Here is a 23,108-nt window from a genome sequence, read left to right on the forward strand (position 1 = left end):
ATAATATTTAAAGCGAATAACCTGTTCCACTTGCTGTCCCTTAATGGTGGCTGGCTTTAAGACAGCTAACACGTATCACGTTCTAAACATCAGTCTTTGTGATTTAAATTATCTTAAATAAAAGGCAGAGAAAAGATATTCCCTGAAAGATGTGGTTGGTTAATGGTATCCAGGAGTCAGGAATAGAGAAGTGCCGCCACTGCGCCTCACATTCAGCGCCCCGATGGAAGCGCGCCGCCGCCGCCTGTCCACGAGCTCCACGTACCCGCGCCTGCGTCACATGCTCGCGAGGCCAGCGCCACATTCTCCCTCCGTTCCTTTTCAGACCTGATAGGGTAAATCTCCCGACCAAGCGAGGACTGTTTCAGCCTTTAGATCAGACAGCTGTTACTGTTTGTTAGTTTTTCTCCACTAATCCGAGTCCCTTTCGCGTGAATCCGGTCCGCCGGACCCGGGAACAGACAGACACCATGGGCTGCGCCGGGTTCACCTGCTCCAAACACTCCCTGGGGGCGCTCAACATCCTCTACGTGGTGAGGCTGCCCGCTACTTTGTACCATATGGTGGATGTTTCAGTGGCATAGAACGATGCGTGTGGCTCCAGACTATACGGGTTATGGTTTCATTCCGTGACTGGTATTAGGTGTGTGGTTTAGGATGCATAAGGCGGTAAGGTGGCTGTAAACAACAGGGAGAGGAGGACGCACCGCCTCATCCATAATGAAGGATGCTCCCCTCTGGAACCTGATGCGGCGGCGTGTGTTCCCATACAGTGGAGACTCACCTCCTGCACGTTGTCACAGTGAGGTGGTCGGCTGCGGCATCGGTCCTCTTAAGTGCGATTTCCTTTTTGCTTTCTCAGGAAAAAAAAAGGGAATAACGTCCGTCCTTTGTCTGAGCTTTGCCCAGCCTTCCTCCTCAGTTCTACGGGAAATACTAATAGGCTTGGAACAACCCGCGTGTAGGGCAGAATGAGAGGCACTTAAATGTGTCAGTAGGTGGTCTATATTAGCCTAGAATAGATGTTGTAAAAAAAATCGAATTCAACAACTGAGTCTACATGAAGGTAGTTGGAAAGGGAATTTGGTGTTGTGTATGGTCATTATTCCCAACACATCTCTTAGATAAGATCTATTGCCTTTACTATAGATAGCCCGACTATAGATCACAACCTATATTAATGAACATTATGTCACAGGAAAACAAACAGTATATATAAGTTCTCTAATTACATATCACTATTTTAACCATGTGGTTAGATGCTTAACTGCATTGTTTTGCACAACGATAACAAAGTAGAATATAGCGCTATCTACGGCTCTGTGTGAACATCCTCGTTGGACTGTTGGACCCTGAGGGTTCAAACCTCAGCAGCTGTACACAAGATAACCCGCCTGTCCTCCGGCCTGCTGGCCCCGTGTCTGACCCCGCCGCGCTGCTCCGACTGACTGTTGTGTGTGTTCAGTTGGTGAGCCTGCTGATGATCGGGATCGCCGCGTGGGGGAAATGGTTCGGCCTGGTGTCCAGCTTCCAGGTGGTGGGCGGCGTCATCGGGGTGGGGGTCTTCCTGTTCTTCGTGGCCCTGGCCGGCCTCGTCGGCGCCATGAAGCATCACCAAGTCCTCCTCTTCTTCGTATCCTTCCGCCGGGCCGGACACCACTGAAACCCCCCTCCCGAATTCTCACCCGGCCGAGCGCTGAGAACCGGAGGATTGTCTGGTATATTTGCGCGTATGTTCTTAGTTTGGCTTGAGTTGTACCTCTGGGTATAGCATATCCCTCTCTGAGGTGTTCCCCTGGTGGGGGGGCCTGACATCGCCGCACTAATTCTCAAATGCCCTTTAGTCTGGAACCCCCCCCCCCGGCCGGTCCCATTGGATGAGTCCAGGAACGGATTTCCTTCCCAGTACACCCCTGCTCCGCTGTGTTCCTTCTAAAGGTCCCCCCTCTGGGTTTGGGAGCTTTCCCCCTGGGAGGTCAGGGTTCATAGGGGTCTTAAAGTCTGCACTGAGAAGCCCTTTGCCCGACCGAGATCTCGAAAGCTATTTTGACGGAGCTGATATGAACTGATGAGGCTGAGTACAACTTAAAGGTGACAAACAGTATTATACCACCAGGTGTGAGTGTGATTAGCCGTTACACGCCGTTTTGAAAATCTGCCTCTTCTGACATCACAAGTGGGCGTGTCCACCTAGATGTGTTCTGGATAGATCAGTCAAACCTTCTACCCAGTGGACTGCTGCAAACATTGCTCATCTATCCAGCACACATCTAGGTGGATACGCAGGCAGATTTTCAAAACGGCTTGGAACGGCTAATCACCTTCACACCTGGTGGTATAATGTGTCACCTTTAAGACAGCTATGAAGTATTGACGTGAAATACTTTCCCCATCCAAAATTTTCTCATAAAGACAAACTAATCTTTGATTATGAACATATACTGTGTAGATAACATAAATGTTTGATATGCCTTTCAGCATAGTTTATTTGCATTTGAAATCTGATAAGGAGAGCTTGTACCACTGTTCTCCATGAACCCTGTCATTTGTCACCTCAGGAAGTGAGTCAGCTAGCCTCCTCCTCACTGACCACCTTCGCTGTTTCCTTTCTGCTGCTCCACTATCCACCCACAGTTTGTCTCCTATAACTCTTTCTGACCAGCCTTAAATACTCACCGGCATCTAGTCTTCTACCTGCCCAGAACCTGTCCAACACATTTCCCCTTACCCTCAAAACCTGTCTCCCTCCTCTTGGGTTTATTGACCTCGCCCCTCACCTCTGCCCTGTACCCTCCTCCCATAAAGCTTCACCTCACACCCATCCTCAAGAGCACCTCCTAACCTGACCTGCCCCCAACAGCTGATCCAAACCTACCATTTCTGTCAGCAGCCCAGCTCAAACACTAAGCAGATATATGAAAGATTGCCATACGCCTTTCTCACACACTGGCACAGAAAACCCTCTGCGTGAAGTCACCAATGACCTTCTGTCCTCTGATTCCTCCTCCTGATCCTCATTTGATACGGATAAACAGCTTCTTCCCCCTCAACCGCCTGCAGTCCTGTATCGGCATCGCTGGCTCAGCCCTCATGGTTCAGATCATACCTCTGACAGGTTTCACTACATCTCCATCCATCAACGCAGGTCTCACGCTACCCCTGCCCCCCATTTGGCTCGGTGCTTGGCCAGCTGTTCTTTCTCCTGCTCATCCTACCCCTAGGTGACATCATACTTCACCATAGACAACAGTTTTACTTCCTCAAACCAGACAGGAAATAATCCAAAATACTCGTCCCAGAAGTTCTTACTCAACATATACGGCGGTCACAATGTGGCAGCTTCCCTCCTGGGTCCAAAACACTGTGGTCACTTTAGATTCTGCCCTCCCTTCAGCCACACATCAACCTCTATTCTCCAGAATTCCCTTTGGTTCCTCTCCGTAACATTGCTCGACTTCATCATGTGTGAATTCTAGCAATGTTAGCGTTGTGTTTTAAATGCTGATGTTTGAATTTGTTCCTTGACGACGGTGTCCAGTACATGATCGTCTTGTTCATGGTGTTCATCGTGCAGTTCTCCGTCTCCAGCGCATGTCTGGCCATCAACAAAGAGCAGCAGGTAACACCAACACTAATAATGGGATGCATATCATGCATATTGTTTCACCCAAATAAACGTGTGTGTGCGTGTGTGTGTGTGTGTGTGTGTGGACAGGAACATCTCCTAGAGGTGGGCTGGAACAACTCTCAGAGCACCCAAAGGGACGTGGAGAAGAGCTTCAACTGCTGCGGCTTCAGGCAGGTGGAGTACAACTCCACCTGCGACGCTGTGCGTTTAACACCGTCTCCGCTCTTCCACCCATTGTCTTTTGTCAACGCCTTTTTAGCATTTTACAGATGAAACGTGTGCCTCTGAATCTGTGTCCTCACTGTGAAACCTGTGTGTGTGTGTGTGTGTGTGTGTGTGTGTGTGTGTGTGTGTGTGTGTGTGTGCTTTTCTATATGAGCGTTTCTGTGTATTTGTCTGTGTCTGTGTGTGTGTCTTTGCGTGTGCGTCGGTGTGTGCGCGTTTGTGTATGTGTCTGTGGGTGTGTGTCTTTGCGTGAGCATGTCTGTGTATGTGTCTTTGTCTGTGTGTGTCTAACCCTAGGCCTGCTACCCCAACAACTCGTGCTCGCCGTGCGCGGAGCAGATCCAGGCGCACGCGGGCCAGGTGCTGCGCTACGTGGGCGGCCTGGGCCTCTTCTTCAGCTTCACAGAGGTCTGCTGCCCCCTCCGCTGCCAAAGCAACCGCAAGAATCACCATGACAAGGATGTTGTGTTTTGATTTGATTCATTCAATTGATTGGATTATTCAATTGTATCAAACAAATGCCTTACAAACATGAACACGCATCAATTACAATTGCGGATAAAAACACAATTAAGTCCAGGACTTATTTAACATTGCATTGTTGATACCGTGGTCATATGTTGTGGAGCAAGTCCAAAGTTAAATTCAAGTCTAGTTGGCTTATTGAGTGAAGAATGGCCCAGTCTGTATCTTGTTAGATTGTGTAATGCTGCCCTTTATTGCACCATTGAACCAAGGTTTTGTTCCTCTCCTAGATGCTGGGGGTTTGGTTCACGTACCGCTACAGGAACCAGAAAGACCCGCGGGCCAACCCCAGTGCCTTCCTCTAGAGACCCCCCAGACACGACGCCCCTCTGCACTGTCCGCCCACTTCTGCGCTGATCTCCTCATCTATGCTGTTTTTATGAAGGTGTTGTTATTTAACGAGAGGTGTGTACCGCTACTGAACAGAAATACAGATCACTTTGGACTTGAAGGATGCTGCATGTGCCGGGTTTTTATTCTGAATGAGAGGTTTGCATGACGTCCATTATCTAGAACCCCTGCAGAGGCAACCAGAAACATGGTGTATAAACATGGTGTTGACATGGTGTTAACATGGTCTATAAACATGGTGTTAACATGGTGTTAGCGTGGTGTGTAAACATGGTGTTAACATGGTCTATAAACATGGTTTATAGACCATCGTGTTAGCGTGGTGTGTAAACATGGTGTTAATATGGTCTATAAACATGGTGTATAAACATGTTGTTAACATGGTTTGTTAACACGATGTATGCACCATGTTTGTGAAATAGGTTGTGTCCATTTTGCTGTGTATGAAAATATGTATGCAGGCCTGCTTTTTCTATTTAACTCCATCAATTGTATTAAAATATGTTTTTATTGATCTTAACTGTGAAACGCTAAAATCTGCTGAATGCAATAATGTCAATCTTTAGCACTAATGATCACAGTAAGTTATTTAAACTGAATTTGAAGGTTCCTGATTGTACACCTGTTGTAGTTGAGGTTAGTGTGTGTGTGTGTGTGTGTGTGTGTGTGTGTGTGTGTGTGTGTGTGTGTGTGTGTGTGTGTGTGTGTGTGTGTGTGTGCGTGCGTGCGTGTGCGTGTGCGTGTGCGTCCTGACGCTCCACGGCTGGTGGCTGTTGTGTGTTTCCTGCCTTCTGCATGATTCTGAGTAACGCGCTACTGGGAAGCTACTTATTCGTCTCTTTGTACTGTACAGATTAAACCGAAAGAAAATTATTTAATTTCATGCTATTGTTTTGAGTTTGAGATCCAATTGATGTGAAAATGTATTCAACCTCGAAAGGTAAATAAAACACGTATTCCTTAAGTGCACTTTGTGTGAGTCAAGTCATAGGCAATCGCTCTGTCCGCTGTCGCTAGGAGCAGCTTATAAAGGGGCCAGGCTGCGGTCTGCACCGTATCCTAGCAGGAGTACTTCAGGGAAACCGCTTCCCAACCCCCTGAAGTCTGACCCCGCCCCTCCACAATGTTTAACCCACATTGACCTGTGACCCCGCTCCTCCACAATGGTTAGCACAGCTGTGACTTCAGTCTCTCTCCCTCAGCCCCTTGGTAATGAGACTTTGAGCCGTTTAAAATGTGGCGCCAGAAACGGAGGCGAAGAGAAAAATAGTTTGAAACGCTTTTGTTTATTAAAAATACATGGTTGTAGGCCACAGCACAGACATTCATTGGACAACATATAATTATGAGTTATTGAGCAAGTCCAATGCAGATAACCTTCAAGTGACAGTTAAGGAAAAAAAAACAGTGCTTAATTTACCAATGTAAACTCTAGTGACAGCAAGAGGAATGAACACCAAATTATCTTCGCTGGATCAATTTGTCACATCCTATAATTCGGTCTTGAGCAGCTTCTTGGCCTTGGCCATGCTTTCCAATACTGGGGAAGGAAAGTGGACGATATAAATACAGTTTAAAATAATCATCAAACATGGGTCAACATTGTAATTGATTGAACAGTTGAATAGTGTGTGCATGGTCATCAGATCGGGCTGTGAAACCCTGTACTTACAGATCTTCATGTCGGCAGGCTCGTAGGCATACATGCGGTTGGAGTAGCGACCGACGATGTCAGCCCTCACGGTCATGGAGGGATCTGGGTGGGGGACAGAGGGAGAGGGGGGGTGAGACACAGGTGGGGGACAGAGGGAGAGGGGGGGTGAGACACAGGTGGGGGGAACAGAGGGAGAGGGGGGGTGAGACACAGGTGGGGGGGACAGAGGGAGAGGGGGGGTGAGACACAGGTGGGGGGGACAGAGGGAGAGGGGGGTGAGACACAGGTGGGGGGGACAGAGGGAGAGGGGGGGTGAGACACAGGTGGGGGGAACAGAGGGAGAGGGGGGGTGAGACACAGGTGGGGGGGACAGAGGGAGAGGGGGGGTGAGACACAGGTGGGGGGGACAGAGGGAGAGGGGGGGTGAGACACAGGTGGGGCACAGAGGGAGAGGGGGGGTGAGACACAGGTTGGGGGGACAGAGGGAGAGGGAGGGTGAGACACAGAGGTGGTAGACAGAGGGAGGGGGGGGTGAGACACAGGTGGGGGGGACAGAGGGAGAGGGGGGGTGAGACACAGGTGGGGGGGACAGAGGGAGAGGGGGGGTGAGACACAGGTTGGGGGGGACAGAGGGAGAGGGGGGGTGAGACACAGGTGGGGGGGACAGAGGGAGAGGGAGGGTGAGACACAGGTTGGGGGGACAGAGGGAGAGGGAGGGTGAGACACAGGTGGGGGGGACAGAGGGAGAGGGGGGGTGAGACACAGGTGGGGGGGACAGAGGGAGAGGGGGGGTGAGACACAGGTTGGGGGGGACAGAGGGAGAGGGGGGGTGAGAGGGAGGGTGAGACACAGGTTGGGGGGACAGAGGGAGAGGGAGGGTGAGACACAGAGGTGGTAGACAGAGGGAGAGGGGGGGTGAGACACAGGTGGGGGGGACAGAGGGAGAGGGGGGGTGAGACACAGGTGGGGGGGACAGAGGGAGAGGGAGGGTGAGACACAGAGGTGGTAGACAGAGGGAGAGGGAGGGTGAGACACAGAGGTGGTAGACAGAGGGAGAGGGAGGGTGAGACACAGAGGTGGTAGACAGAGGGAGAGGGAGATATCTTACCGACGAACAGGAACCTGGGGACATACTGTCCGTCAGGGGAGAGATGTTTGTCCGTGGTTTCATACTGTTGGGTAAAAGAGAGAGAGGGTGGGGCTATTATTCATGCTGTAAGTGAGTGACTTTCAATATTAAAGCTACAAAGCTCATGTGCTTTACTCCCAAACTATGTATCAATCTTAGGAGATTCTTGATACGCTCACTGTCAATCGGTATAAGTCGATTGTAAATGAAGAGACATACCATAAGATTCAGGACAATAAAGTCCTCTTCCAAGATTTTCTGTACTTCCTTGTCATCTGCGAAAGCCTTCTTCATCACTAGAAACACAGGGAAACAAAAGATTGCATGACTTCAACTCAGCGTCTCAGCAATATGTTAATCAGAGCAGGATATCCTGCTACTACACATCCTGCTATTACACATAAGCAAACATGCCAATGCACACACACACACACACACACACACACACACACACACACACACACACACACAACCACAACACACACGCGCGCGCACTCACACGTTCACATGCACCCATACACACACATACACACACACTGTCGTTTGTTCAGTTTTCTATTGTTTAAATGGTTTTAAACCAAGCATTCGAATCCCTTTAACATCTCTCTCAGGCACACCAACACTTGTTTAAACAAGAACTAGACTTAACATTACACTTAACCACTAACACGCTACTGAGGGACTCACGGGCGCTGTGAGGGCAGTCCTCCAGGTGGAAGATGACCAGCAGAGGCTTGTTCCTGAGGACAGATACATATGCTTTAGACACATGCATCCCTGTAGGGGAGTGGGTTTAAAGGGGCCGGTTGGGACTCACCTCCACCTGGACCAGTACAGAGCCTCCTCATAGGTCTGGGCCCAGATCAGCTGATCACCCCATCCTGTGGCACACACACACACACACACACACACGCACACATGCACAAACACACGCACACACACACACACACACACACACACACACACGCACGCACGCACAAACACACACACACAGACACGCGCACGCACACACACACACACAGAGGAAACATTTCAGATCAATACCAATATCAAGACAAGAACCAAATCCAAAAATGGGTACAAACAGTGTGTGTGAGTAATGTGAGCAGAGGAGCGGAACAAACCTCTGGAGAGAGTCTGAGGAATCCTCTTGCCCCTTTTGGGGATGTTTTTCTGCTCTGGCTTCCCCTGGGTGGAGCACACTGCCACCAGCACCAACAGCACCAACAGGATGGCTTTAGTCATCGTTACTCCACTTGCTGCAAGACAAGGAAAGGCACAGAAGGCTTTAAATCGCTTGTTTTAAGGTAACTTCAACAAACTGAACAATCCTCAAACCCCCCTGGAGGTGAGGGGATGACTGTCCGGACCCCCGGAGACCCGAGGCACGCGTACATCCTGTCACCCAAGGGGGTAGGGTTAGCAGCTATGGCAGTCTTACCTGTTTCTTGATAGTTTGTCTTCACGTTGTTGCCTTGACGACGGTGGGTGGTGGACCTGCTGTGTCTCTCCCCTCTCACCTGCAGCACATTTATACACCGCCTTCGCCTGCTAGCCCCGCCTTCAGCCTCCCCCACCCCACCCCAACACAACGCTGTACCTGTTCCAGACTACCAGCCCACCACCTCCACCACCACCACCCCCACCACCACACCTCCACCACCACACCTCCACCACCACACCTCCACCACCACCGACACTAGGTTAATGGATGAATGACATGATGTCTTATTCTTTGAGATCTTATCAGTTAAAAAATGTCTCCTTCTTTTATGTTTCTTCACATTTGGTTTAACGGTGAACTTTTATTGAAGAGAGAAAGGGACAACTTTCTTCTTCAGAACATTACTTGGGTTTCGTGTGTGAGGATTTCTTGGGTGTTGGGATGTTTGGCCGTGCGCCAAGGACAGCTCAGCATTGGCGTAAGGTGTGATGACAATCAGAACGATGATTCTACTCTTCACCATTGGATCCTTAGTCCTGACCAATGGGTTAATTGATTTTTGCACTGACACAAAGAGGTTGATTTAATAGAATAAAAGGGGACTTATGTTACATCATAGTTTGAAAAACATTTATTATGATTATATCGGGAAAATAGGAACAATCAGCCAGCTTCATAATGCGTGATGTTCATATCTCAACGTATCAGACGTACAACTTAAGGAGAACTGATGCAGGTAGACTGGGTGAGTCGAAAATAAAGGTTTCATATTATATTCCTGAGCATCGTGAGTGGATAGCTCAGGACACATACACACGCACACACACACATACACACACAGACACACACAGACACACACTCACACAGGTAATACGACCCGTTCTCCATCAATGGAAGCCTTGTTGGGGCTCTCTCGCCCAGGGAGGTGAACGTGAAAGAATCAAGCCGTTAGCATAGCAGCCCTCACTGAAACAGGAACATGACGGTTAGCGTCTGCTAAAGGCCCTCAATGTAAATGTCAATGGAACTCAGATATCTAAATGTGTCCATCCTGCACGTTCATGGACCTCAAGGGTTAGAACTACACATAACAACACAATGTAAAGGGTTTGGGTTAGGGTTAGAACTACTCATAACTACACAATGTAAAGGGTTTGGGTTAGGGTTAGAACTACACAAAACTACACAATGTAAAGGGTAAGGGTTAGAACTACACATAACTACACAATGTAAAGGGTTAGTGTTAGAACTACACATACTGTAACTACACAATAAAAAGGGTTAGGTTTAGAACTACACATACTGTAACTACACAACGTAAAGGGTTAGGGTTAGAACTACACATACTGTAACTACACAACGTAAAGGGTTAGGGTTAGAACTACACATAACTACACAACGTAAAGGGTTAGGGTTAGGGTTAGAACTACACATCGTAAAGGGTTAGGGTGACAACTACACATCGTAAAGGGTTAGGGTTGGAACTACACACAAATACACAATTTGACATTAACATATGTTTATTTCTATGGGATATCTACGTTTAAAGACATCAATAAGCATCTACTCACTCACACCAAACTTGATATTTGCACAGCAGCTCTATAGTATATAGGAAGTATATAGCCATTCAAATACAAAAAAAAAAAATGGTTTAAAAAGTAGTTTGGCTAGTAGAAGAACAGCCATATTCTTCTACATTGTGTATATATATATACATATAATTGATATTTTTAAGGATTATTTTCTTACTGGTTGAATAGGTAACATTTTCATAATAGTCATTTTGAGTAATCTTGTTGCTAATTATACACAAATCCGTCTTATTTTACAAACAGTAACTGAAACTTTAATAATCTTTTCACCAAATGTGATATCTGAATAAAGCATATGCACTATTTGAGCACATTATGCTGAGGAATGCCTGGGACATTACCAGTTAAAGGGGTCTGGCCCCACCGAGCATACCCTCCCAGTGAGAGCCCTGAGGACCCAGCAGTGGTGAGGTGTCCTTAACCCTCTCTCCCTTTGTTCCAACAGCTGGTCAATATTTGACTAGGAGGGTCGGTGTGTAAAGGCCACTCCTGTAACCACTCGTTTCGTTTGCCTTGTGCTGACCCCGCCCTGATAACACGGATCTGACGCAGGCAAACACGGGAGCACAAACTAAAAGTGAGAGCACGTAAGGAAGCAGAGGAAACCTGATACAATAGTGGATTGATTCTGGCTCGTCTAAGGGTGACGATGCCTTGCCATCGCCATGACGATCACACACAGGATGACACGCTCAGCAATGAATGGAACAGAAAGGTTATCGTTTAAATTTTACTTTGAGACATTTATTGGATACATTTGTGTACAAAACATACTCGTACTTATGTGTGTCGGATGTGCACCTATTTACACAAACAAAAATATTAACATTTGATCCACCCCAAAAAAAAAAGTTGGCCCCTCTTTTATAAGAGGCCCCATTATTATCAGCACTGCATCGAAATAAAATCTGGGTTTGGTGCCACAGAAAAAAGAAAAAAAAAACATTTGCAGTCCCACAAGAGACACGAAGGCCATTGTTTTCACAGAAAACGCGATATACCTGACACAAACAGCAGTTGATCAGTCTTTGACAAGTCGTTTTAACACTGATGATGCGTTCCTCCGCCATGTTGACCCACGTGGAGAAGCAGCAACACCAACCGGGAACCAGAGACAGGGAGAGCTGGGAGTTTCTGCAGGAGCATGCTCAGAAACCTTGGTGTTGCATTTCTTATTGTTGGGGTAACCAATTGGCTTACAGTTGATAGCACAACAAAGGCCAATAGTATCTGTTCATAGAGCGACTTCCCAGCTCTGATGTAGAGTTCAGAGCTCCAGGAAGGTGGACTAGATGGGTTAATACACATCCCCTTCAAGGTGTGGTTCATGGGAGTCTGGATTGTAATAGTGATTTGATAAAACGTCAAGAGAAACAGGATTGCTCGGGGAAGACTGGAGCTTCTGTTGGGCCCTCTGAGTGGGAAGTGCTTCCTCTCGTCATCTCACTACATACTCATCACAACGCTATGGGGGGGTCGCACAGGGCCCCTAATAATCCTGTCCTACCGTCTACTTTGGGGCTGCCAAAAGAATACCAATACTTGCAAACATGAGGACACAACTGTGGACATCAACGTGTTCTTCACCCCAGACACGTTTTGACTGTTGGTGGAGGAGCTTAACGGACCCTGAGAGGAGTGGGTGTTTAGCCAGTAGGACTCAGTCCTCTCATGGTAGTGGTGTGTGTTCAGCGGGGAATGAAAGGCGAGCGGAGCGCAGCTCCACCTGGGGTCGCTGATGGCTCCAGAAGTGGTTAAGGAGGGGGGGGGGTTCAGTTGTGTGATTTTAGCACTTTGAAAAAAGGGGTTTACACTTTAAAACAAACAAAACAAACGAATGAGCCGGTCCATAAGTTAAATTCAACATTGGATGGAGAGCCGGAGCGGGCGGAGACCAGTGTCAGGGTGCCCAGGGGGGGGGGGGGGGGGGGGGGTTGTCGGAGGACCTCCCTCCGTCTCCCGGGGTCTCAGCCTCCCGCAGCGCCAAGTCTGGGCTGACAAAGTCTGGGCTGACAAAGTCTGGGCGCCGGGGGCGCGGCCCCTCAGTGTCCGTGCTGGGGGTGGGGGGGGTGCTGGTTGTGGGCCGGGTGGTTCGGGGGGAGGGGCGGCCCGTTCACCCCCGGATGGTAGAAGGCACAGTTGCTCTCGTAGCGGCAGTTCCCCTTCATCATGAAGTGGCGACACACGGGCCTCTTGGACATGTCTGAGGAGGGAGAGCAGGAAGCTTGTTACAGGGGGGAGGGGGACGCCCCTAGTGGGGGGCCGTCAACCAGCGGCCCTAGGGGGTCACCTGGCGCTCCATCACTCATCACCGGTATGTGTCACGGAACTCAATTATGTTGGTAGCCCTAATGCATGATCTTAACGTGTGTGTGTGTGTGTGTGTGTGTGTGTGTGTGTGTGTGTGTGTGTGTGTGTGTGTGTGTGTGTGTGTGTGTGTGCCCACCGTTCATGTTGTTGTGTCCGCCGCGGGGCCCCCCGCGGGACCCCCGGCCCCTGAAGGGACCGGGCTCGCCTCCCCTGCCCCGCCCGCCGCGGTGGAAGTGCCCCCCGCGGGGCGGCCCGCCCCTCATGGAGTCCTCGCCCCAGTAGTTGCCCCCGTTGTCCCCGTGGCCCTGGCCCGGCGGCGGCCCCATCATGCGGGGGCCGGCGTTGAAGGGCGGGCCGTGGTTGTGGGGCGGCGGGGGGTGGGGGAAGCGGTGCGCCCCGGGGGGCTGGTTGGGGGGGTAGCCGTTCATGGGCATCTGCATGCTGCTCATGTTGCTCATGGGGCCGTGGCCCAGCAGCCCCGGGTTCACTGCAGGGAGGAACACGTTCTGTTAGGACACGCCGCTGCAGACACCACGGTTGGTCGGGCTATGATGGGGGGGGGGGGGATTACCTGGCGGGGGTCCGTTCTGGTTCTGGTTCTGGCTCTGCTGCAGGGAGCCCAGCAGCTGCTTGATTTTGTCCGAGAAGTCGGGCTGCTTGATGAGGTCCTCGGTGGACTGGTTCCCCTGCGCCCCCTAGTGGCGGAACACACACAGTGCGGTCAGAAACCTAGCTGGCCTCTGGGCGGCGCTGTGACCAGCGGGAGGGCAGGCTCTCCCTCGTACCATGATGGAGGAGAGCAGCTCCTGGACGTTGACGCTGGGGGCCGCCGGGTTGCCGGGGGCCTGCGGGGGCCCGCCGCCCCCCAGGTTGCCCATGAGGTTGGCCAGCACCGGGGGCAGCTTGGAGCCCTCGCCCAGGCCCAGACCCAGGACGGCGGCGTGCTGCGGCGTGGTGTCCATGGGCTCCATGTAGCCGTCCTCCGGCATGCTGGAGTCCTCGTCCAGCGGGATGACGCGGGCCGGCATGGGCTCGTACGGCTCGGGGTCCGGCTCGTGAGGGCTGTCCGGTACGCTGGGGGGTAGGAAGGGACGCCAGGTCACAAGTCTGTGCTGAACAGATCCTCTGGTCACTGGACCGACACCAAGCCGAGGGCCCTGGGGGTTCGGCGGTCCTCACCTCTCCTTGCTGAGGAAGATCTCCTGCAGGATGCCCATCTCGCGGTCCCTCTGCGTGAGCTTCTCCGTGCTGCCGGAGCCCGGGTGCACCAGGCTCCCGGTCAGCGTGAAGGGCCGGGGGGGCGTCCAGGGGACCCGCTCCTCCATGGTGTCGTGGGACAGCCGGCGGGACATCTCGTAGGTCTGCCGGTCCATCATCAGCTCCCGCTTGGCCGCCTCGCCGAAGTCCTTGATCTTGTTCACGTTGACTATGAGGTGGGGGGGGAGGGGGGAGAGAGAGAGAGAGAGTTCATAGATCGTTAATCAGGCTGCTCTCTCCTGATTGGTTCACCAGTCAATCGCGCTCATTGGGTTGTCATTCAAGTCTTTCGTACAGGGCAATACTTATGCTGCAAGTAGTAGTAAAGTGTATGTTTAGGTGCACGGCATATTGAGTTTCCCACCTGTGGTGGTCATATGGATTTGCCCACCTCTCTCCGTTTCGTCCAGGTCAAAGTAGAAGTACTCTTTGAGCTGCTCCTCCTCGGCCCAGCGGACGCTCTTCTTCTTCTTGCCCTTCTTGGTCAGCGTCTCCTCCTCCCGCCGCGGCTCCGCCAGCGCGTTCGGCTTCTCTGCTGAAAGCACGTTTGAGAGCTTAGGAACCGGTTCCAGGCGGACAGAGGGGCCAGGTGAGGACGGTGAGGCCAGGGACCTACCGGTGTCAGAGGCCTCGGGGTCGTCGGCAGGCACGGGGGTCCCGGGGGGCTCCATGTCCTGGCTGTCCTCGCTGGGGGCGGGGCACGAAGACGCCCCCTCTGGGGACGAGGGCTTGGCCGTCAGGCCCTGGTAGTTGGCTGGCTTGTCGAAGGGGTTTGGCTGGAGGAGGGAGGAGGGGAATGGGGGTCATGTTTTATACCGGATTGATTTTGTATCGTTCACTATCGTTTACACTCGCTGCTGAAACACAATGACATAACGGGATGAGACTATACTGAGTTAGGGAGGGTTTGACCATTCACTCCACCCCAGAAATGCCCTGAAGTGAAGTGAGCTGACTGGTACCTTGTTGGAGGTCGGGGACACGGCCTTGGCACTGGGACTGGTACCGGCCCCGCCGGCGGGAGAGCCCATCTTCTTCTTCTTAATCTTGATGCCAGGCACAGGCGCAGAGTTCAAGGCATCCAGAAAACCGGTACACTCCATAGCTGCAGGGGAGAAGAGAGAGCCAACAGTTACTCCCTGATCCGCCACCTCCATTAGCCAATGCAAACAGAGGGTTGTGCGGGTGCGCGAGTGTGTGTGTTTGGCCTACGTTGAGCGGGGATGATCTTCACTTTGATCTCTTTGGCTGAGTTGGAGGGCGTGTTCAGGGGTTTGTACTTCTTCTCCACCGGCGGGGAATCTAAAGGCCCGTTGCTATGGGAAACACAAGATACAAAGATCAGATTTGCAGCCACTAGGGGGCAACATACAAACGTCTCTCTTGTTTGGTGAACACGAGAAAAGTCCACAAGAGGGCGTGCCGGCTGAGTGAGAAACTCAGCAGGACTTTGTACCTGGGCCTCTTGAGAACAGCAGGCTTGATGTTGTACTTGTCTCCTAGTTGAGGGGCAGCGGGGGTCTTCTTAACCAGGGCAGGGGTGGCCACTTCTATCTCCAGTCCTGTGAACAATGCAGGCAGAGGGAGGTGTTTAGAAGGAGCAGTTTAAAGCAGGGCGAGGGTGTCCTCCTTTGTTTCGGACCCAGTGCCCACCTATGGAGCGGATCTTGGCGTGGCTAGGCGCGTGGGCCTTGGGCTTCTCCTTCTTCTTCTCCTCCTCCACTGCCGCCGCCTTCTCCTTCATTTCTCGCATGGGCACTTTGCCCTCCTTCTTCTTCTTGTCTGCGGCACCAACACAAGGGGAGAGAGCATTAGAGTAGTGTCACAGTGCCAGGGAATCAGGGCACCAGGGAGCGCTACGGGACGCGGTCGCGTGAGGAGGGGCGCGTCTGTACCTGCTGGCGACGTTCCACTGTTGGGGACACTCTGTGAGCGGATGATGGCCATCCAGCCCTCCACCAGCACGGCCGCCAGCTTCCGCAGCTCTGAAATTCAAATAAAGATTTGATTAAAATCAGGATTAAAATTGAAACCTTTGAAAGTGGTGGCTGCTACTTGCACAGACAGCCCTGTGTGTCTGGTGCTACGACCAAATGGTCTCAAACAAACTCACCTTCAGTCTCGCCGCTCTTGCTTAACTGCTTCACCAGCTTTGCAGTGTTGTTCTAAGCACAAAAAGATTTGAGTTCAACATTCAAGATAAACTAAAGGGACACTTTGTAGTGCAGGTTGACCAGTATTTGTGGTTGGGCCGAGGGCAGAAGGGACCAGTACCTGTTTGAGGTGGTCTACTTTCAGAGGCAGCTTCTGCAGTGTGAGCAGGATGAGCTGCAGAAGAGGCGTGTTGGTGGTGGTTTTGGAGTAGGTCAGCCAAGCGTTGAGCAATTTATAGCCCCCAACTCGAATAAACCTGAAGAAATTAGAGAAATCGCTTTATTTAAAAAGTGGCAACATGGTAGGGGTTTGAAATGAAGGTTGGACATTGTGAAAGTACCTACTAAAGTAACTTCAGGGGACTTTACCTGTTGAGGATGTCGTGGGACTTGGTCTGCAGCAGGATGTTCATGTACATGCAGCGACTGACCATCTTGGTGGAAGCTTTCATCAGGCTGAGGGAAGGAAATGACGCTTTAGCATTGCTTTCGTTTGTCCATCTTTGTGAGGTTGAGAACACTCACTGGCCTGTTGCCTTCGCTCTATTGGGGCGCCAGTCACCTGAACACTTTGGGAACTCCTTCCAAGCTGCGCAGCTCCCCATCTTTCCCCAGGAGCGCTTCAACCCCCTTCAGGATCTCCCGTGGGTCGACAGGGCCAACCGCCATGTCTGAAAGCACACACATCAGACAGGTTAGGACACATTAGGAAGATACGTGTTTACGTTAGCGTTTCTGAAAAGATACCCTTTGCGGTTAGCCTTTGAAGTGAAAACCATTATTTTTTTGCTTGCCAACCAGCCAGGGAGCTCCATGTTTTAAAGGTGAACCGGAACCCATATCAAATAATCTCACACAAGACGCAGACCATCACCTTTATCAATCAAAGGCAATATAGACGTTTCAGAGACAGGGCCTCAATGGATATTTATCCACAGCCCACCACTGTGTCCCCTACCAAATAGTATTTTTCTCAATTCATGTCTTCTAGATGAATAATCAGTTATTCAACATAACTCACCAAAAATAAACCACACACACACATTGTATTTGCATAAGTCCATTATTTGTGAATCTCATCACTAGTGTCCCTCCTCACTTGGATATAGAGGGCAACCACCTTGATCTTTTGTGTGTGACCGCTCATTTTCCAGTTGAGTTGAGCCTCAGCGGTGGCAGTGAAGCAATGGCGCCACCATATTAAAAGGGAAGCTCATATTTTGACATCTCAAACGGTAGGACATTCATTTCTTAAAAGTCTATTCTTTATTTGGAGCCAAGAAACAAGTGTAAACACACACAAAAAAACATATTTCCTTAATATTAGTTTTTAAGAATGGCACACGTAAATGGCAAACTAGGAAATTTTATAAATATAAATAAGTTCCTATGGTAGGCCTATATACTCCCAAACATTCAAAAAGAATATCTAGTAAATAATGCAAGTGCCATCTTACACTTTCCTTTTTGAAAATGTCACATTGTTCAATTATCATAAAGAGTGATTAAAATATTCCCCAAAAATTATGTTTATTATTAAGCATGCCAACTTGAAACGTTATCTCCTGCTACAATAGCTTTCAGTGTTTATCTCAATCTAGTACCATGTGACTCGGGGCTTAAACAAGGAAGCAGCTTCTCTACTGCCCCCTGCTGCCTGTTCGTGTGAAAACACGTTTGGATGGATTGAAAGAACCATGTCGGTCCAATTACGCAACACAAACAAAGCAACAACGTACAAACAAAAAGGTTTGGCAAATTCCACGTGATCTACATAAATAAGGGAACTTGCCATTTATGCCAGCTCAGACCTCTACTTTTAAAAGGGTGAAATGGTAAATACGAAAATATATTTATGAATTAATATATTTAATGTTTAGAACGTTACTAAAACATTTTAGCCTTATTTCCATGCATGTGCGTTAAAGTGTATATTAGCAGTACTACTACCAAGCATATCACACACTTTCTCTAAGGTCATTTTTATTGCCAATTCAATTAAGGAATATAGTTTCATAATCATTCACAAATTTGAATGAAATGTGAATTCCAAATGTCATGTGAGGAATCAGTTTGGTCTTACCCGTAGAACTGTTGTAGTAGATGTATAATAATGTCTGACCTCCACAACACTGCAAAACTACAAATTTCCTGCAAATGTCACAATTGTTATACATTTAAATTTAAGTCAATTGTAAACATTGCCCAATTTACCAGTTAGGCAATAAAAATGGTTGTGCAAGTTAAGAAAATAATAAGATCAAGGTTTTACGACAATGGATAGTTATGTATTAAAAATTTTACTTGCAATATATTTTATAATACAGATCTACAATAAAAATGGACATGAGCAATGTAGAAAACATAAATAACGTAATCAGTAAGGAAAAGGGATGATGGATGAACTAATTAAAACCCTAAAATGAGAAGCGCATTAGGTCTTTAAAAGGCATTGGGTAAAGTAGACATCAGTCATTCAGCTGTACAGACCGGATCCTAACCAGGCTTTGCCCAATGTGCTCACAAAGGGAGGGAGCTTGTGATCTCTTGAGTGATTCACTAGAACCGTCTAAGCCCTGCCCTCTGGTTAACCACTCTGTCGACGCCATCTCCAACCACTGGCTATCCCGAGAACAATGGCACGTCTACCAGATTGAGTTGAGCTGCTGTCGGAGCACGTCGTTGGCTTCCCAACACAGGCTAACTAGAAAAACAAGAGCAACCACAGAGCGGCTCTTCAGGTTGTAAACTCCCAACGGCGGCTCCGTGAAAAGCGCTCTTGCCTCTGGTCTCTCAAAAGGACGAAAGCGAAACTGATCCAACACATTTGGCCATCCCGCCTGTTAAAGTGGAGAGGACACTTCTCCGGAGCCATCCTCAATCTTTATCCCAGATTGTACACGGTGATACAGACCCTGGCTGCGGAGGGTCGCCTGCCCTAGTATGACACAAGACAAAGCTACGAAGAAGACAAATCCACCATCCTCACACTAATGCAATCTTTATGTATAGACTGCGGGTTCGTTCCGGGGAGCAACCCTGGGAAGTTGGCAGGCAAAAAAAATCCGACATAACCGCGAGCATTCCCTGCCTACGGCAATCTTTATGAGTAGATTGCTTATGGTTATTTAACGCAGTGCTCGGCTCCGTTTCTTCCCGTCCGTCTCACACACAAAGAAGCGGAGCGTCTGTTCTCCGTCCACTTTCCTGTGTGAGCTCATACTATAAATATTAGACTATAAAAATAAATAGTACTATACTTTTGTCAACGGTCCAATTAGTATTTAAATGCTTACGCTTCTGACGGAGCCCGCTAGCGCGGGGGCTAGCCTACATTAATGGCTAAATTTCATTTGATTAATTTCGGTCGAATTACGCCCTTAAAAGTCAACTTACTATTGGTTATAGATCCTCAGCGTCTCGGGTCTATTATAGTGTACTATAAAGCCACTTATAGCTTATTTCATCAGTTTCATATAGTCAACCATTATGGTTTTATAGTAACTGAAAAACTGCTTATGGGCGGGGTTGTGGTAGCTAAGCTAGCTTTTCCTTCAGGAACAAACTGGAGGCAAAAATAGTAACCAAATGTCCATTACTTGAAGAAAAAAATAGGATTTTGAGCACGGTCGTTCAAAGTCCTCGAAGCCCCAAATCTTCGGCAATACAAATTCGGACCTGCAACAGACACAATAAAAGACACATTTAACTTACGTTTTCTCGCTCCTATGGATGTTTTTGTTCATTAAAGGGTTTTGGCAAAACAAGACCTAATTTCATCGCAAACAAACAGTATTTTGTTGAAAATAGCCTCAATGTCTTTGCGACATCACTCACCTCTGACCAAATCCAGGAATGAGCTCAGTAGGGGCGGGCTTACTTTTTATACCCAGTGACGACTTTGACGTCATATGATGCGGTTGATCACGGTCTGCGCACGGCGAAAAGATGGAGTCTCTAAGAGCACGTTGACATCACGGCCCTGCCAAGGGCATAATGGCGTAGTGTGTACACTTCGATGAAATTCTAGCTAATCTGACTACATTTGTAATTGAAAGTTTCTTATATTTAATTGACTTTGTCCATTATAACCAATGATATATGAATTAATGACTTTACGTGGCTAGAAGACTATATTCAACGTCGAAATGGGAATAATAATAATTCCTAAAAATGGCTACCCAGTGGATTTAGGTCAAGTGGTCGTTGTCGCCCCGCCTACAAAAGAAGTCGCCATTGTACGCTTAGAGAATTTATGGTCGAATTTATTGAGAAAACACTTTTGAGTATCATAAAGTGATACAAATACATCAAAAACGTATTAACTATCCAATTTTATTAAAATGCTGTTGAAATAATACATTTATTTAACACCATTTGGCCTGAATTATAACAGTCGAATAATGCATAGTGAATAATATGCGAATAGTATTATTATTAGTAGTAATACTATTATTATTATTAGTAGTAGTAGTATAATTGCATTAAAGTATCTAAAGTTTCTAAACGTAAACAATAAATCAAAACATAGCGTCAAGTTGTACTTCTCGCACTCGACACTAGGGAGCAGTAACACATTTTAGAGACTCGAATCACGAGAAGAGGGAGGTAGTTAAACAAGGACCCGGTGAAAAACGTCCTCTAGGTGGACAGTAGGCGGCAGTAACACCCCGTACGGCGTATAGGACAACAGAGGAAATGAAAGAGGAAGAAAACACGTTAAGGAATAATACACGGGAACAACATGGCGGCACCCGTACAAGGCATTAGCAAGATTTTGTGCCGCATATCTACTCCGGTTTTGCGGTCACTGGTAATACATAAGGTATTGTGATAGTTTATGATGCTCTACATTGTATCATCTTATGATGATACAATGTGCTGAACATATATGAATGATTGGGAGCCATGTATGCCTGTGAAGCTGTTGTACGGAACACAGCTGACATTGGATAGGCCAGCGGTCCTTTATGTTGCTCTGAGGTTTGGTCAACCGGTATTCAATTAGGGATTGAATGGTTTGTTGGTGTCTAGTCATTGCCAATGATGTCCCTCAGACGTCTGTCGTCCTTTTTAGCCATGTTCCCAGAGACTGGTCACGCTGTGGGCTCGGAGCGGCCCAGTGGTGGAGCTTCTGGGACGACGCTCGTTCTGCACGGCGCTGCCTGTCAAGGATGACAGCCCAAACGAGGCTGTTGTACGCTACAAGGACAACCCCTGGGATTACCTGGAAAGCGAAGGTTTGCACATTGTAATAACTAGGACATTTGTTTCTTCTTGCAGCCTCCCTTTCTTATTTCAATTTATGTGTAAAGCCCTTAATCACTGGTACAGTCTCAAAGGGCTTAACAGGCCAGACATTTATGACCTGATAGATCGATGCGTTTTTCCCACAGAGTACATTGAGCGTTATGGAAAAGGTCACGTGTGGGCGGATTACAGGAGGAACCACAAAGGAGGCATACCCCCACAGAAAACCCGCAAGACCTGCATTGCAAGTGTTTTAAAGAAAGTTTCGATATGTGGTCATTAAGGAAGACTAATCGTCTGTCAAGTATTAATCAACGTTTTTTTTTGTTTTATATCAGAGGGGAGACAAAATATGTGGAAACCCATGTCCCATTTGTCGCGACAACAATGTCATCATTCACCATCAGGTCAGTTGCAAGATAATGTCTTTGACGCTACTAACCAACTTTCATTGTATTCGTTTTTAGATTTTGTCGTTCGATTTATACATGTCCATTGCGACGGAAAAATGATACCCCAGAGTGTTCCCTTGGCGGACCCCTTTTGCATCGTCATTTCAATGTGACATCACAAGCCCTGGTGTAAATTGGGTTGCATAGTGGAGTAGAATTGAGTGGACAAGGTCCCTTTTATAAAACATAATAGTGAATATATGTAACTTTCTTGTTTTAAGAAGCAAATTGAAATACATTTGGGGTCTATTTAGAAATTAATAAGTGATACATGAGTTGAATTAATGTGTACAAGCCGTCATCCCCCAAACTTTAGCCTTTCAAATATACTTGTTTTTGCAGAATGTAAAGTTGTTGCAGCAGTTCATAAACCCTTACACCGGGAAGGTATATGATCCCACTCGAACTGGTAAGCCACTGTTCTTAATATTGTTGGATTTTGTTGGGTCCTTCAACTTCAGAGAGGAATCCCATTTCCTGAACATTCTTCTATCTCCCTAGGTGTCTGTATGAAACAACAGAAGGTGCTTAACCAGGCAGTCAACATGGCAAGAGACCATGGTAGGTTGAAGTAATGCATTTTTATTATGATTGCAATGCATGGGTTAACTGTCAGTATGGCTAGCTTAGTGTATGATAATATGGCCCGACTCTTCTCACTGGCTGCATACCATTACTTCAATGATGAGGCTGGTGTAAATCTGTTTCTCTCTGTGAAACTCAAGTATTACCAGTCTTGTGAATAGTAATTACCTAATTGGCTTATTCCTACATTAGTCTTGTTTAATTTTAGCAATTGCAAGAGAAAATATATGGGAAAATGTCAGACATATCCCTTTCTTGATAATTTCCACAGGTTTACTACCATTCCAAATACCCCATGTGGAATTCTTGGCGGAAGACTTTTCCAATTCCCATGATGCAGTGGGTTCAACACCAACTCCCGCATGTTTGACTTCTGGAGAGCCGTGGTACACATGGTATGACAAGATGGTGCCTGACGAGAAAGAAGTTGCTAAAGTGAAGAAAATATACAAGGCCTATCTCAAATAGGGGGTATGAAAAATCTATATACATGTTGAGTGATGTAGAAATAAAGTGTCCTTTCTTATTCCATTTGAGCGGTCCACAATTT

The 23,108-nt window shown here is 48.1% G+C and overlaps 4 protein-coding genes across 7 annotated transcripts; 2 read left to right on the forward strand and 2 right to left on the reverse strand.

Moving 5' to 3' along the window:
* Window positions 1–304: 304 nt before the first annotated feature.
* tspan13b (tetraspanin 13b) lies at window positions 305–5,683 on the forward strand. Of its 2 annotated transcripts, XM_079749188.1 has the most exons (6): window positions 305–533; window positions 1,466–1,633; window positions 3,539–3,619; window positions 3,716–3,829; window positions 4,151–4,261; window positions 4,609–5,683. In XM_079749188.1, exons 1-6 carry the CDS (start codon window positions 471–473, stop codon window positions 4,681–4,683), a joined length of 612 nt encoding a protein of 203 aa, XP_079605314.1. In that variant the 5' UTR covers window positions 305–470; the 3' UTR covers window positions 4,684–5,683. The 2 variants fall into 2 exon arrangements, with proteins under 2 accessions (XP_079605314.1, XP_079605315.1); XM_079749189.1 differs by lacking the exon at window positions 1,466–1,633.
* A 313-nt stretch (window positions 5,684–5,996) lies between these two features.
* On the reverse strand, window positions 5,997–9,065 carry agr2 (anterior gradient 2). The gene is made up of 8 exons (XM_079749857.1): window positions 8,954–9,065; window positions 8,637–8,771; window positions 8,330–8,393; window positions 8,200–8,252; window positions 7,732–7,808; window positions 7,492–7,555; window positions 6,402–6,485; window positions 5,997–6,269 (listed from the first exon to the last, which is right to left on the reverse strand). Exons 2-8 carry the CDS (start codon window positions 8,755–8,757, stop codon window positions 6,220–6,222), a joined length of 513 nt encoding a protein of 170 aa, XP_079605983.1. The 5' UTR covers window positions 8,758–8,771; window positions 8,954–9,065; the 3' UTR covers window positions 5,997–6,219.
* Window positions 9,066–11,298: 2,233 nt separating this feature from the next.
* Window positions 11,299–19,945, reverse strand: ppp1r10 (protein phosphatase 1, regulatory subunit 10). Of its 3 annotated transcripts, none has more exons than XM_079749272.1 (17): window positions 19,668–19,945; window positions 16,834–16,942; window positions 16,641–16,727; window positions 16,393–16,528; window positions 16,232–16,283; window positions 16,014–16,103; window positions 15,772–15,900; window positions 15,575–15,680; window positions 15,331–15,434; window positions 15,081–15,223; window positions 14,735–14,894; window positions 14,483–14,650; window positions 14,041–14,287; window positions 13,647–13,935; window positions 13,433–13,556; window positions 12,998–13,348; window positions 11,299–12,754 (listed from the first exon to the last, which is right to left on the reverse strand). In XM_079749272.1, exons 2-17 carry the CDS (start codon window positions 16,938–16,940, stop codon window positions 12,594–12,596), a joined length of 2,454 nt encoding a protein of 817 aa, XP_079605398.1. In that variant the 5' UTR covers window positions 16,941–16,942; window positions 19,668–19,945; the 3' UTR covers window positions 11,299–12,593. The 3 variants fall into 3 exon arrangements, with proteins under 3 accessions (XP_079605398.1, XP_079605399.1, XP_079605397.1); XM_079749273.1 differs by having other exon boundaries at window positions 14,510–14,653; XM_079749271.1 differs by having other exon boundaries at window positions 14,483–14,653.
* A 1,021-nt stretch (window positions 19,946–20,966) lies between these two features.
* mrps18b (mitochondrial ribosomal protein S18B) lies at window positions 20,967–23,029 on the forward strand. Its single transcript, XM_079749627.1, has 7 exons — window positions 20,967–21,096; window positions 21,349–21,511; window positions 21,668–21,765; window positions 21,860–21,928; window positions 22,316–22,382; window positions 22,475–22,534; window positions 22,830–23,029. The coding sequence occupies exons 1-7, from the start codon at window positions 21,016–21,018 to the stop codon at window positions 23,024–23,026; spliced, it is 735 nt and encodes a 244-aa protein (XP_079605753.1). The 5' UTR covers window positions 20,967–21,015; the 3' UTR covers window positions 23,027–23,029.
* The last annotated feature ends 79 nt before the right edge of the window (window positions 23,030–23,108 follow it).

This window comes from Pollachius pollachius (assembly GCF_949987615.1).
Source record: "Pollachius pollachius genome assembly, chromosome: 13".
NCBI lineage: Eukaryota > Metazoa > Chordata > Actinopteri > Gadiformes > Gadidae > Pollachius > Pollachius pollachius.